This window comes from Hippocampus bargibanti, linkage group LG17 (genome assembly GCF_051943395.1).
Source record: "Hippocampus bargibanti isolate YZ-2025 linkage group LG17, ASM5194339v1, whole genome shotgun sequence".
Taxonomy (NCBI): Eukaryota; Metazoa; Chordata; class Actinopteri; order Syngnathiformes; family Syngnathidae; genus Hippocampus; species Hippocampus bargibanti.
The window spans coordinates 11,180,275-11,195,847 of NC_142750.1; the positions used below are offsets into that span (position 1 = coordinate 11,180,275).

The 15,573-nt window shown below is 42.2% G+C and overlaps 2 protein-coding genes across 6 annotated transcripts in view; both read right to left on the minus strand.

Annotated features, from left to right (window-relative positions):
* Window positions 1-5,533, minus strand: part of ppfia3 (PTPRF interacting protein alpha 3) — a 29,160-nt gene extending 23,627 nt beyond the window's left edge. Inside the window, exons 1-5 of the mRNA XM_089018612.1 lie at window positions 5,357-5,533; window positions 3,798-4,266; window positions 1,016-1,117; window positions 708-947; window positions 579-632 (exon numbers count right to left, since the gene is read on the minus strand). Coding sequence (XP_088874738.1) covers window positions 579-632; window positions 708-947; window positions 1,016-1,117; window positions 3,798-4,136 — 735 coding nt within the window. The 5' untranslated portion in view covers window positions 4,137-4,266; window positions 5,357-5,533. The remainder of the gene's footprint in view (window positions 1-578; window positions 633-707; window positions 948-1,015; window positions 1,118-3,797; window positions 4,267-5,356) is intronic.
* A 3,417-nt stretch (window positions 5,534-8,950) lies between these two features.
* nucb1 (nucleobindin 1) lies at window positions 8,951-15,564 on the minus strand. 5 transcript variants are annotated; one of them, XM_089019048.1, is made up of 13 exons: window positions 15,475-15,564; window positions 14,828-14,954; window positions 14,530-14,770; window positions 14,319-14,422; window positions 13,573-13,758; window positions 13,408-13,498; window positions 13,273-13,331; window positions 12,450-12,542; window positions 12,288-12,377; window positions 11,886-12,056; window positions 11,698-11,809; window positions 9,368-9,490; window positions 8,951-9,321 (listed from the first exon to the last, which is right to left on the minus strand). In XM_089019048.1, the coding sequence occupies exons 2-12, from the start codon at window positions 14,942-14,944 to the stop codon at window positions 9,399-9,401; spliced, it is 1,356 nt and encodes a 451-aa protein (XP_088875174.1). In that variant the 5' UTR covers window positions 14,945-14,954; window positions 15,475-15,564; the 3' UTR covers window positions 8,951-9,321; window positions 9,368-9,398. The 5 variants fall into 5 exon arrangements, with proteins under 5 accessions (XP_088875174.1, XP_088875173.1, XP_088875175.1 ...); XM_089019047.1 differs by having other exon boundaries at window positions 9,368-9,493; XM_089019049.1 differs by lacking the exon at window positions 8,951-9,321 and having other exon boundaries at window positions 9,363-9,490; window positions 11,683-11,809.
* Window positions 15,565-15,573: the final 9 nt, after the last annotated feature.

The following is a 15,573-nucleotide window of genomic DNA, read 5'->3' on the forward strand; positions in this document are numbered from 1 at the left end:
AAAACCTTGTTTTGCACCCAAAAGCCGCCAGAAGAGGGTGTCCAAGCTCCATATAAGGAATCTATCAGCCTGTGGAAAAGGAGGTGGCCACAGGAGGTCGCCATTTTGTGCCTCTTTTCTGGTGATCGTTTCTCCCCAACGTTGCCTCAAAATGGCATGGAATAAATTCTTTAATCGATTGCAAACATGTATGCTTTCCTCTTCAGAACTATTTGAATTATATTCATAACTGGATGTGTAACAAGAAAGCATATTCTCTGAATCTGAAGCCATTGTTTTGATTCTCAAGCAATGCAAGACGTCTTGCCGTGACGTCACGAACTGGAGGCGGGACTTTCTGAAAATGCTCAATTCGCAGCTCAATTTTTTGCAGATTTTGGACACTTTCAGTCATTTTTATTGGTGTTTTGCATTTGAATAAATATATCATACTGCATGTTTTTGGTATTTTAGATTCTATAAAACGTTTTTCTGATGTCAGTTAAGAAAAAAAAAAGTGACGTCGGTTGTCCTTTAAGGTTGTAGGCCATGATTAGGAATTTCTACATTTGGGATAGGGTTTCAAAACTTTAACGGACCTCTTTGTCAAGTCCCTGCTGTCGTCGTTTGATTTGCTCGCGTAGAGAGACCACCTACAAATACATTGATAGAACACATTGTGAGTGCCTGCAAGGGTCAGGTTTGCATCCAGCAGATGTGGTACTGACTTCCTGTGAGGACGACTGCAGCTCATCCTCCAGCGTGGCCACTCGCTCCAGGGCCACACGCAGTCTCTCGCGGACTTTTTCATCAAGAGCCTTGTGGTGCTCGAACAGTGACTTGAGAGCCTTGAGGACCTCCACCTCGCTGGAGACCCCCGCGGGCGACTGAGCCTGACGCTTAACCACCGTCATCCTTAGGCTGCGCTCGTGACGAGACACCAAACACTCCAGGTGCTCCAGAAGCAGCTACGACGATGACACAACAACTCCGTTATGCACTGTTCACAAACCAGTGGTGATTTTATTTGACTAACTCGTGTGTTGTTGCGCTCAGCCTTGAGTTCTGCAATCTCCTCCTCACGTTCCAGCAGCTGCTCCCGGCACAGGTTCAGCTCCTTGGTCAGGACTGCAAATTCCTATAAGGGACCACAAGAAAGCAATAATTTATTTGTGGACTTAATTTTGTAGAATTCTCGGTTTCAACTGTACCTCTCTATGTCCCTCTTTGTTCATAATGTGTGTGTGTGTGTGTGTGTGTGTGTGTGTGTGTGTGTGTGTGTGTGTGTGTGTGTGTGTGTGTGTGTGTGTGTGTGTGTGTGTGTGTGTGTGTGTGTGTGTGTGTGTGTGTGCGTGCGTGCGTATGAACATGAGCATGTTCAACATGAAAATGAAGTACCTCGGGGCCAGCGCCTTGACTGACTGGCAGCATTTTAGTTGAATTGTTTTCAAATTGTGCAATTATGTGTAATTGCCTATCGTGTGATCGGTCTGCAACCACGCAACTTGTCAACAAAGCGAACAAGAGAGACATTGCTATGAGCATACGTCACTCGGATTGACCTGAGCTGATGTTAACGCTTGTCCGACATTTTCATGTACCGGTATATTTCTCATGTGATACAGCAATATCAGTTTGAAACTGGAGTCACAGCAAAGCAGAAGAGTATAGAATCAACTTTCAAATTCTTCTTTCTACATTTAAAGCTATCCATAACCTGGGCCCCCCATACCTATCTGACCTTCTTCAAATTTCTATTCCCTCTCGTTCTCTCAGATCCTCTTCCTCCCTCCGCCTGTGTGTGCCCCCCACCCCCCCTGCCCGTCTCAGCACGATAGGTGACAGAGCCTTCAGCTGCTCTGCCCCCAAACTTTGGAATTCAATTCCTCCCAACATTCGTAACATCAATTCTCTTCCCACCTTCAAGTTCCATCTCAAAAGCCACATACCGGTATTTAAAATTGCCTTTTCTGTGTAGTATTACATGCTGACTTTGAAGTAAGGAACTTCGGTTTGAAATTAGATTATGACGAGAAATTTATTTTGAAAAAAAAACAGCTAGTTAAAGGAAAAGACTAACAGGCTTACAACCAATTTAGTTTGACCAAAATCATCATCGGTGGGTAGAAACTTTCACATTGGAGTGACTGAATAACTGACAACTTCAGACATGAAAACACACTTGAGAAAGTGAGTAATTAAATATAGAGAATGAGTATATTTTTAAAATAAGATGAATAGTCATGCCCTTTCAGAGATATATTGTCATCCAGCTAACAAGCTAACTGGCTGTTCAAAAAAAGAACGTACATGTCAGAAGCCTGAATTGCAGGGCAGTGGGTAAATACAATACATGCCAACTGAAGTTATGAAGTAGCTCTCAAACAAGTCCATGTACAATGTACAAAAAAAATAAATTACAAAATCTAAGATTGGTCATCTAGGTTAATAAATACGTTAATATGTAAAAAGACAGAAATCCACATCACAGCGACATAGAAGGAATGCATGTTGGTTGAAGTGATAAATATCCCTATTTTTAGGAAAGGAACAGAAGTTCAAAAAAAGAGAAGATCGTTGTCTGACAGATGGCCAATTGTGGGCCCAAAAGGATTCTGGGAGAATTTTTGGGCTGAGTTAAAAAAAAAAAAACTGGTAGGTGGTACATCATTCGCTTTCTGTACTCACCTCTACTTTCTGCGGCCTCCATTTTGTAACATACGTGACATGCCAAGATGATAATTATTTGCCCACACTGATGCTTATTTTTTCTTTGGTAGGCTTCCCCTCTCTCAGCCAAGCTCACAGAGCTTGGGCTTTGCACAACGGAACTGAACAACTGCCCCCCCCCCCCCAAAAATAAATAAATAAATAAATAAATAAATAAATAAATAAATAAATAAATAATTACTTCACTTGAAAGTCCATTAACAAAAAATATCCTGTGACTGTAAAGTGTCCTTGAGAGTTTGGGAAGGTGCTTACAAATGAAATGTATTATGAAGGCTAACACCCAATACAAAAAGCCATTCATGAATTCATAAAACTAGAATCAATGTAGCTGTAGATATAAACTTCTAATCAACTGATTTTTCAACACAAATGGTGCAGCAATACACACAGAGAGACAATCTAAAAATATTGAATGCTCTGTATTCTTTACCCTCTTTGAAAAATGATATAGTGGCTTTTATAAAAAAAATATACAAGAATACAGTAATGTTTGAATAAATGTGTATGCATGAAGTATTTCTTAAATACAGTAAAGTCTCGTTATATCGATATTCAAGGGAGTCCGAAAAAATATCGATATAACCGGGACTATCGATATATCCGACCCTGTTTGCATGTAATTTTCTCCGTGCGTGCATAGAAATAGCATCGATATAACCGGGACTATCGATATATCCGATATCGATATAACGAGACTTTACTGTATATTTTTTGGTCTGGGTGAGTAATGGGTTGAAAGTGATTGTTCGTTCCTGGTTCATGGCTGCTCAGGGTGTTGATAGCAGAGGATGGTTAAATCAGCAGGAAGCCAGGTATTGAACATAATAAGTTAGTTTAATCTTGTAGACAGCAGGGGCATCGTGGGGTGTCGGCCAAGGAGGGACAAAAAAAAAGAGGAAAGAGGAAGCAGGAAGAAGCCCGAAAGACCGCTGGGAGAGCATTTATAATACGGACATAATAGGATGTGACGGAATAGGATATAGAAGTCCAACAACGTAAACAAACGATGCAAAAGAGATGTTTAAAGATGTTCGTATAGCGAATTACCCCAACAGTAAGGGTGGTGCGGCAAAAATGGTTCTAACCTGTGGCAGCGCGATGGAAAGTTGCCTTTGTAGTGACTCTTTCTCATGTCCAAGTTCTCGTAGTCGCAGGTGGGCCGTTCCCAGACTGTCCTGTGTCTCCCTCAGACTCTCCAACAGCCTCTCTCGTTCCGTCAGCATATTGACCATCAACGACTCCAGGTTGCCCGTGCTGCCCCCTTCGTCACCGCTGTTGCCGCGGGGATCCCGGCTAGCATAGCTGCCCATGCTACCTCCGATACCTCCTCCAAGTCCACCGCCGGATCCCGCCGGCGAGGATGAGCCACCGCCACCTCCGCCGCGGCCATCCTCTGAGATCGTGGGCATCACCTCACACATCATCTTGAGGTCCGTCTAGGGTTTGCTTAGGAAGGGGAGGAGAGAGGTGATCCGGCAGGGTAAAGGGTCAGGTACGGGGGGAAGAAGGCCTCGGACCCCCGGCCCAGGTTCTTCGACAAGGGCACAGAGGAACCTGGGAAAGGACAAAAATACACACTTGAGTTTCCAGCATTCCTTATGCTGGGCTTATCAGATGTCATATTGAGAGAGAAACTTTGAGGAACAAAAGAAGGAAAAAAATGCGTAAAAAAGCAAAAGAAACTAAAAATGATCTCTTTTAATAAGGCATTTTGAATATTTTCCAGTATCTCTTTTTATCATAATTATTTGATCAAAACAATGTTTTAGAATATTCAAAGAAAATGCCCATTTCAAAAAGGTTGCACTTTTATTATAACATTTTTTTGTACACCTAACTTAGCTGGAATCTTACTGGAATCTCCCCCAGTGTCATCTTGAGGGCCTTTACACTTTTGGCTGGATAGGCAAGTTTGTCAGCGGATATTAGTAAAATAGATTAATCTAAAATCTGTGAATAAAATTATTCATAAACTGCAAATATGCATGTGTTGACTCTACACACACAGCAAGGTGGCCAAGCCGAATTGAATTGAATTGGGCGGTTCACACCCTTGCCTCCGGGCTGATGTGTTAAAAAAAAAATCTTCATGCAGGAAGTGCTTGCTGAAAGCAGAATCTCGCGATAACTCCACCGAGAGTGCAAAGTGGGGGGAAGGGGTGGGGGCGGCGTGCGTTGTCATGGTGGAGCTCGTGCGTGCGCGCGAAAAGACGTCTCGAATGGCGGCGTTCGAACCTCCCACCCCACCCTCCCTGCTCAACGCCCTCAAAGAATATGCTATTTTGTGAAGAAAAAAACGCGACTGTTGGGGTGTTCTTGTTGCCAGGGAGGATGTGGGGGGGGGGGGGGTAGTCTAATGTCCCAGACGTGGCGTAACGCTGGGAGGTGTCAATCATCCTGCCGCCGAGACGAAGCCTAATTAAGACATTGGTGACATTTCAAAATGGTGAAATTGTTTTATTTGAGTTGAATATGCTAACGTCTGTTCACCCCCTGCCCGCCCATATAAATAGCTGAACGGTAAAAGAGCCGCCACCGATGATGAGGATGGTGATGCTGATGATGATGGTAGTGATGATGGTGAAAATGAGGAAGATGATTTCCGGGGCCCGCTAGAGTCGCCGCGGTGGCTTCTCGTACTTACCCGTGTCATGGTCCAGCGAGGACAGGAACAAAACGAGGCCCTCCCGCCTCTATCTTGACCGGTGGCGGAGTAGCAGTCAGTTGACCACTATTCCAGCCCGGTGATGTTACGGAGCACCCCGATGCACATCCACATCTCCTCCCTCCGAGATGGGAGCGACGGTACCCGGGAGGTGTGTCAAGGCGGACGCTCTGCGCCAAGGCTACATCCGGAGTTGATGTCCCAATAAGAGCATGTAACACACATGATGATTAAACGCATTTATATTGTTACATTGTTGTTTAATGACGACAAATCCACGGTTTTTAAACTGAGGTCATACATGAACTCGTGAATAACAACTAACTAACGTGCCGGTCCCAAGCCTGGATAAATACAGAGGGTTGTGTCAGGAAGGGCATCTGACGTAAACGCTTGACCAAAACAAACATGCGGATCAAACCTCTCATGATGGAGGACACTGATTTACTGTGGCGATCCCTTGAAGGGAAAAGCCGAAAGGAAAAGAAGAAGACTCAATTCGGAGTTTAACACTGTCCACGTGTGTAAACGTTTACCTGTCAATTATTTGTTAGTGTGTGTATATTTTAATATAATTATATTTCTGATATTTAATCTGATAATGTCATGCAGGGCCATATTATGTACTGCTCACTCAATTATTAAAATAATGGACAATCCTTGATAATTTAGCCCTGATTTCTGGACATATTTACATTTGAATAACGAGCACTTTAGTAATTTAAATTATTAATAGTATTATCATTAACTCATGCAGTACTAAAATGAATGACATCTACATCTAAAGTGCACGCTCTTGTTTTGAAGCTTGTGCTCAACACTTTGCACCTGTAATGTGACGTCACCAAACCACGCTTCTGCTTCTTTTCGACACGTTCGAGTTCAAAACGAGTCGGGTTGACTTCTACGGCACCACGAAAATGTTGCACTTTACTGTTTACATTTTTTTTTTTTTTACAAATTTCTGTTGAAAAATACCCCAACAAGCATGTGCATTCATCGTTTATGTCAAAGTTAGTAGTCAGCCAATAAGGGCAGAGTGAAGGCGGGGCTTTTGTTCCATGAGAACGAGAGCAATGACGTCATGTTCTATTTTCAGAAAAACAGCACTTAAAATGCACACATTTCTGCTCCAAGACAAGGATACACGTTATTACGTTTAAAGATCTCAGACTAAAATAACAAGAAAATGTATAGTGTATATAATGTTAATATATATCTGGAAAATGTGTGAGTGGAAATTAAAGGACAACCGACGTCTTCGGACAAGTTGTGTCCATAATTTGTAAAATGGCTTCAAATGACTTCTACTGGGCGTATTTTAATAAGATTCCGCCGCATATAGCTATATTTTACGTTTTAAGACTCGCGCTGAACATTCAGGAAGTCTTGTTTTTGAGTTGGTGACGAGTCCGTACGTGACGTCAGAAAAGGACCGCCTGCTCACCGTAAAAAAAGACGCATTGTAGCATCTTTCCATCACGTCAATGTATTTTGCTGTACTGTTTCTTTTTTAAACCATGTCTTACACCCAAAAGCCGCCAGCAGAGGGAGGCAAACTCAATGGAAAGATAGTATCAGCCTGTGGAAACGAGCTGATTCATTCCTCACCCTAGCTGGTCGCCATTTTTCTGCCGCTTCTTGGGTGAGACATTCCCCCCTGCCCGTTTGCCTCAAAATGGCCCAAATAAATTATTTAATCGATTGCAAACATGTATGCTTTGCTCATCAGGACTATTTGAATCATATTAATAACTGGATGTGTAACAAGAAAGCATATTCTCCGAATCTGAAGCCATTGTTTTGATTCACAAGCAATGCAAGACGTCTTGGCGTGACGTCACGAAAGGGGGCGGGACTTTCTGAAAATGCCCATTTCGCAGCTCAATTTTTCGCAGAATTTGGACAATTTAAGTCATTTTTACTGGTGTTTTGCATTTGACTAAAAATATCATACTGCATGTTTTGGGTATTTTAGATGCTATAAAACGTTTTTCTGGTGTCAGTTAAAAAACAAAAAAGTGACGTCGGTTGTCCTTTAAGATACAGTATGACTGACAATGATATATATGTTGTATTTATAAATTTTTATACCATCAATATGAAGTGAACATGCTGATGAACTATGAGACTTGAGTCTATTGCACATTGAAAACCTGCAAGAATTAAAGCTGAATAAATGCCAACGTCTGTTCGTAAAAATAATAGTCACATATTCTAGTCTCAGAAAATATGTTTACACCCCCATAAAAATATGTAGTTTGTATGTAGTTTAAGCCATGGAGGAAAAATACTATTTTTTTTTTCAAGTTTAATAGTTTAAGACATGCGTCCTTGATCGGGGGACATTGGAATTTCATGATTTCAAAATGTACAAAATATTTTCAATGAACACCCACCTCGGACATCCGTGACACCTTTGACGGACATGAGACGGACGGGCACCATATACATGTCCAGAGTGAAACATCTCTGCAAATGTGGGGGTCCGCAGGAAGTCGTGCCAGGATGGGATGATGAGCCCTCCATATCCTGAAAGTCAGAACTAATTTTTGAAAAAGGGGCTGGGGTGGTAAGTTGTTCCAAGACAATTCATGATGTTATTAGTGTTATTCATTTAAAGGACAACCGACGTCTCCAGACAAGTTGTATCCATAATTTGTGTAATGGCTTCAAATGACTTCTACTGAGCGTATTTTACAAAGATTCCACCGCATATAGCTATATTTTACGTTTTAAGACTCGCGCTGAATATTCCGGAAGTCTTGTTTTGAGTTGGTGATGAGTCCTCACCCTACGTCACTGAAGGAACGCCCCTGACCGAAAAAAAGACACATCGTAGCAGTCCTTCCATCACGTCAATGCATTTTTCTGTACTTTGGTCTGAAAACTTCATGTAGGACCAAAAAGAGGGCGACAAAGCTCCATGTAAGGAATTAATCAGCCTGTGGAAACGGGCTGATTAATTCCTTACACGGCTTTGTCGCCATTTTCTGTCTTTTTTGGGTGCAACATTTCTCACCCCAGATGCCTCAAAATGACACGGAATAAATTATTTAATCGATTGCAAACATGTATGTTTTCTTCTTAGAACTATTTGAATCATATTCATAACTGGATGAGTAACAAGAAAGCATATTCTCCGAATCTGAAGCCATTGTTTTGATTCTCCAGCAAGGCAAGACGTCTTGGCGTGACATCACGAACAAGGGAGCGGGACCTTCTGAAACTGGCCACTTCCGGATTCATTTTTTTGCAGATTTTGGACACTAAGTGATTTTTATTGGTGTTTTGCATTTGACTAAAAATATCATACTGCTTGTTTTGGGTATTTTAGATGCTATACAACGTTTTTCTGATGTCAGTTAAGAAACAAAAAAGTGATGTCGGTTGTCCTTTAAACAAAGTGCTTTACATCTGTGTTTTGAAAAGAATTCCATCGACTTATTTTGAAGCATACATTTAAAAAAAAAGGAATCATTGAATCTGTTTCAATAGAAACAAATTCTAACCTTTACCCACAACTTCAGTTTAACGAAAAAAGCCTCAATAAAAGCAAATAATTACGCAGTATTTGGACTTAAATACATTTTTATTGAAAATGACAGCAACCCAGAATGGAACGGAACATTATCACAACAAAAGAAGAATTAACTTCTGTTCAATTCGTCATGTTGTAGGGGTGACACAAAGTTAATTCCACACTTAACGTGGTGAAAGTCAGTTAACTAGTTACAGATGACGCCATTCATGTTTTCAATACAGTCCGATTTAAAAAAAAAAACTCCAGGAGAGAATATTTCAAATCGATTTTCATCAATATAATGGACGGGACGTCGGCATGAATCTATTTCCAGCCAGAAAGGACTTTCATCTCTGATTGTGGAGTCGTCAAGTAGACAAATCTGTACAACCCCCCATCTTTATCAGTGCACATCAAAGAAGTGTGTGTGTGTGTGTGTGTGTGTGTGTGTGTGTGTGTGTGTGTGTGTGTGTGTGTGTGTGTGTGTGTGTGTGTGGCTCAGGTGTGCGTGGGCAGGTTCTGCGGTGGTTCAGCAGGCAGATTATTCTGCACAAGGGCATCCTCAACTTTTTCCACAACAGCAACTTTTCCTGCTGAGGCAAAAGGAGACTTATTTAACAACCAGAGTGGGGTAGTACTATACCGTATTTTCCTGTGTATAAGGCACACCCAGAAGCACTGCGTTTCATCAAAAGATGACCCTGCGCCTGATACACAGGTGCGATTTATATGTGAAGTAATATTGAGCCACAGGAGGTCTCGCAACTACTCTGTCGCCACTGACTCCATTTCCCCCTCGAGAAGAAGTAGCGCGCAACTCCAGCCTCTGCTGCAGCGCCTTATGATGTCGTGTGCCTTTCGGTATATTTGGAAAACTTTTATCATTGAAGGTGCACCTTATAGCCCGGTGTGTTTTATATAGCAGAATACAGTGGAACCTCGGTTTTCGAACGACTCACAGTTCGAACAAATCGGAGTTCAAACAAAATATTCGAGAAATTCTTGCTTCGTAGTTCGAACAACAATCGGATTTCGAACGCCGGTACGACGCGTGAGTGCGTATGCGAGGGTGGGATTCTGAGCGGCGTACGGGTGTATCGCTCTCTTCGTGACCAACTGTTGTCACTTGCGGACGTGCTGCGTTTTGCTCTAGCGTTTAATATAGGCGTACGAAGAGTTTTAGCCCCTAATCATGCATCCAAAGAAAGTAAGTGCTGCTACAAGTGAAAAAAGAAAAGTAGTGCGTACAACTATTGCATTTAAGAAAGAAATAATAGCAAAATATGAAGGAGGTGTGCGAGTGTCTGATCTGGCTAGGGCAGGGGTGCTCACACTTTTTTCAGCAAGGGAGCTACTTTTGAAATGACCAAGTCAAAATGATCTACTCATTATATTTATTGAGAAATATAGTGAAGATTATTGCAATTTATGTTGATGCATATCCGCATATGTTGCACAACACAACATAATTATGTCAATTGTTTGCCATTACCTGAGTTCACTCTGATAACTGGCAGATGAGACAACCGCACTTGAAAATGTCACCGTGAAAAACAGTCATCCTCTCATTCCGTATCAAAGTGATACGTTTTCTCTTCTTACTTGGTCCAGCTCTTCCACTTTTTTATACTCTCTTACGTTTAAGGGGAAAAAAACGAGCGAAAAATTAGGATGTAACTAACGACATCCGTGTTCAATTTGCAACGAAGGGGCGTTGTTTGAGCTTGCAGTGAGTCTCTCAATGAGATGTCATTTGATTGGTTCTCCGGTGTATCAATCAATAAAAGGGATAGCTGATTGGCTGACGTCGAGTTTTTTTCAAAAGAACTCCACTTGATTTGTTAAGCGTCAGTTCCTGACAATGTCACATCACCTTGTCTTGAGATCTACCAATAGTACCATGGAGATCGATTGGTCGATCACAATCGACGTATTGAGCACCCCTGGTAGGGAATACAGCATGGCGAAATCTACGATCAGTACGATATTAAAGAATAAGGAGGCTGGGAAATCTAGTGATGTGACTGTGGGCGTGAGAGCAAGTGTCATTGGATAGATATTTTAAGAGAAAAGAACATCCTGTAGCTGAGTCATCCGGAGCAAAGAGATTTGAACGTGTGAGCACCCCTCAGACAGAAGAGCTCCCCCAAGTTTTTATGGAAGGGGACTCTCCTTCCAAACAAAACATTTCCTTCCTCCTGCGCCTTCTGCTGACCACCACAAAGGTAAAAAATCCTCTTCATAATTATTTTCTTTACCAATGTACAATTAGCCTGGGTTACATTTATGTTTATGTTATTTGTGTCTTTGCCATTTTGCTTAACATTTTCTGAGACATACATTGCTTTTTAGGTGTTGGTCAGCATTTTAATGTGCGATTTCATGCATAAAATAATGTATAAAATACTGTACTAAAAAGGTAAACATTCAGGGTGTGGGAACGGATTAAAACGATTTACATTATTTGTAATGGGAAAAATGCTTTCGTGTTCGAACAAATCGCTTTTCAAACTGGGTTCTAGAACGGATTATGGTCGAGAACCGAGGTATCACTGTATATGGAAAAGGTTTGAAAATACTCCATTCATTGGGGGCGCGCCTCAATACGGCTTCTACACCGGAAAATACGGTGAAATTCCCCTTTTAGTAAATCATATATCAATAATGGTTAAAGGGGTGATACTGTCGTTGCTGCAAGACATCTTTAAACAAATGTTTTTTTATTTTGCCCAACTATGGGAAGCATGACCTCTTTATGTTTCGATTGCCTTCATGATTGTACCGTAGCCTTATCCACCTTGATCTTCATGTTGTGGAGGCCGGAACTGAGGTTCCCCTCGAGGGCCGGCCGGCGGCTGTCCTTCAGCGACCGCCTGGTCCTTCTGCCTCTGCGACATCTCCAGCACGGCCTAGAATGACCGCAATCTTGTCAAGATGGTGATGATTTGACGGAAGGTCGGAGGACGTTGTGGCAGTGAACGCTACCTGCTGGTATTCCTTCCTCTGAGCCTCCAACGCTTTTCCTCGCTCCTTCAGGAGCTCTTCCTCCTGCCGCAGCTTGTCCTCTTTCCTTTTGAGCTCCTCTTCCCTGTCACGGAGCTCCGCCTCAAAGCGCTGCAGTTCCTCCTCGGTATAGGCCGGCTTGGCGTCCAGGGTCTGGCGAACCCAAAGAGGGAGAAATTGAGACAGAATTAAGACACAAAGTTTAAAGACAAAAGGTAAGCAGGGCTGCAGTGTTAGCATCAATTAGCCATCATTAAATCATGCTAATGTTTGGAGTGAATGGATTGATGGATGAATAAATGGAGGTCCGTAGGTAGATATCGAGATGCAGACAGACAGGTAGACAAATAGATAGATGAACAACCTTGTTGAGCTCAAACCTACCTCCCATTCTTTGAGGGTGTTGAACTCCTTTTTCTCTGTAGACTTGAGAAATTCGTCCAGGCTGACCAGTCGATCTTTGTTGGTGTCCACCTTGAGGGAAAGCAACAGCGAAGGGATGAAGACATTCAAAAGCCAACTAACATGATGGGAGGGGAGAATTACATTCTTCATGATGTGCTCCCTCATTCTCAGCCGCTCCTCCTCCATTTCCATCATGTCGTCCTCCTCGTTCTTGGGGTCGTAGACTTTTTCCAGCTGTGAGAACACGTCATTGTGTCGCTTAAATCATCATTGATTTTTTTCTCATGATGTTGTATCGAATGACATCAAAAGCAAAAATCATTGTCGGGAGGAAAACACCTTTGTCAATTTCTTCCTTGTTCACTATTTTTTTAACTCATTCGCTGCCATTCCCAAATGTATTCAGGAATTAAAAAGTGTGATGTGTAGCGCCATTATCGAATTTGTTTGGGTTTTCGTTTTTCTTGCAGGGGTGGCGATAAAGCTCCAGTAAGAAATCTGGCATTGTTACAGCTTCAGCTGTTGTTAAAGTGCCATATAAATCAATATGTATGTTATGTACTGGGTACAGCCGCCCCCATTTCAAGCTCAGATAACTCCAGACCCATATAACTTAGGAATTAACTATTTTTTCTGATGAAAGAAGAGAGTCTGAAGTTTCTTATGCTACATTGAATATTTAAGTAGTCTCAAAACTCAATATTCTGTGGGTCTTGCAATTTAAGTGAAAATGACAAAAACCCTGGCACTCGATTGGACGTTTTTGCACATCGTCTGGCAGTGAATAAATTAAACAATGTGTGACTAAGTCACATACTTTTCTCAGCGCATTGGAGTGTCAAGTTAGCAGGCTAAACTAATTTTTGTTCTGCCGTTGCTGCTGTGTGAATATATTACGTGACATTAGGACAGGGATATGAAGTTTCAGCGATATCAGGCTTTTGCGTGATACAGGATGTTGTACCTCTTTGGTGAAGAGCGCCTCTAGCTCCTGCTCATCCAAAACACCATCCTCGTTGGTGTCTAACCAGGTCAAGAAAAAAAACAAAGACACTGTGAAGTCAGGGATAGGCAGACACAGACGAAAAGTCTCACTCACCGTGCAGCTTGAAGAAGGTCTTGGGGTTAAACTCTTTGGGGTCCAGTCTGTCAGTCTCCTCCCAAACTTCCCTTAGCTGTGCCACACTGCCCTGATGAACAAAAAGCAGAGAGATGAAGCACCTTCCGTTTGAAAAGGAACAAATGGACAAAGCGATATTCCTACAGGAGCGTTGACTTTGGGGTGCTCTTTGTGTTTGTTTTTCAGCTCCTGCATGCGTTGCTCCTCCTTCTCCCGCTTCTCCTGGTCCAGGCCCTTCAGGTACTCGCGCCTTTCGTGCTCTTTTAGCATTTCGTAGCGCTTGAATTCCTCGTGCCGCTCAGCGTCATAGTTTTCCAGGTCTTTAGTGGCCTACGGATTTGAGGAAAGTAGAAAAATCATAATAACTGTGATATTGCATGATTGCATGAAAAACAATTATAATAAAAAATATGTATACACAATTTGAAATAATCCAGATACACAAACTGCAGTGCAGGAGGAAGTACAGTATATCACACCGCTACATCTTGTAAGGTAGGGTCAGAAGAGACAACAAAATGATCCTCTCAGCTCTTAAGAAAAAAAATCAAATGAGTTATGCAATCAATTAACTTTGCAAGCCTATGAATTCCACTCTCACCCTTTTACAAACCTAACAGCAGCAGTGATAGATTTCTCACAAACACTCAACAGGAGAAGCTCAATAAGACAAGAGTACGCATTTCTGCTTCAGGTGCTTTACCTCACAAAACTGTTGCCAAACTAGGATAAATGGCATATTTATGCCTTAAACTATCAATAGGCATTGACAATGAATCATTTTCAAGGGAGCATCAATCCTTTGTTAATTTGACCATTCACCGTCAGACTTGGTGCTAGGGTCCCCTGTACATGCATTGAGAGACTGCTGTAGGCTTCGTGACTCTCACCGTAGAAATAAGTAGCTCCAAGTCTTTGGCCTCAAAGGCATTCTGGTTGTTTGGGTCCAGATGTTCAAACTGCTTGAGCAAGGAGGCATGGTCCATCTGCAGGCCTTAAAATATATCATTCTTTTATACATCTAACGTAGCTAACATTGTTTTATTCAACTTTAAATTAATAAGACAATTTTTGTAGTTCCTACAGCATGATTGGACTCACTCTGAGTGTTGGTACTGTCTAGTTTGGCCTTGAGCAGCATCCGGAGCCGCGACACCTCCTGCCGCTTCAACTCGTCCAGACGCGTCCTAACGTTGTGGCTGACCAGATCCAGCTCTTTGCTCAGGCGGCCATTCTTGATGTCCTCTGTGTTGGCCGTCTGCAGTTTCTCCCGGAAGTGAGGGTCTGTCTCCAGGACCTCAATCACTTCTCGCAGGTAGCGGTCATAGTACAGACCTGTGTCCTGATAAATAAAAGACGTCAAATGAGAAGCAAATCATTGACGAGGAAAAAAAAATACCATGTTCTCCACTTGTTCTTCATCTTTGACTTCCTGGTGCACCTCTTTGTGGTCAATGGGGACTGATGACACAGAGGCGGCAAGGGACAGCAGCACCCAGGCACCTTTCAACTTCATCCTACAGCTTCTGTTTTATTTAAAGTTAAAATAAAGATCGTTTTTAGTACTTTTAAGTGACAAACTATATCCCAACTATTGACTGGTAGAATGTGCGGACGTTGTCTAAATAGTTACACCCAAATGAGTGGGCGGTGGGTATATTATAAGCCAACTTCACATACGTCATGATCATAAAAAAACAACTCCCAAATATCGGATTTCAGCAATGGAGTACCACGCAACATAATTCATTTATTGTCATAAAACGTCGCGTCGTCCGGCTCGGGTAGGAACACGAGACCAAATAGCGAAGGACAAATAGTAGTGGTTACCCGTGTAGCGCTGTTAAAAAGAAAGCTAATATTGTGAATATGCGGCATTTTGAATGTTTTACGAATTGAAGCGGCAAACGACCTAGCTAGCTGTAGTGAATCAAATCAAAAGCTGCATACGCACATCTAATTGCATTTATTTATGGGTCGATAGCTCATAACAACAACATAAAATCGTGAATATATGAGATTAAAACGGTGTATGCGTTTTCTCACCTCAGGTAGCCTGCTGGCTAAGCTCCAGGAAGCAAAAATCACTGCCCGGTGGGTAGCCGATGAAATGACGTCATAACAAACGGAGCCGAGATCGTGCGG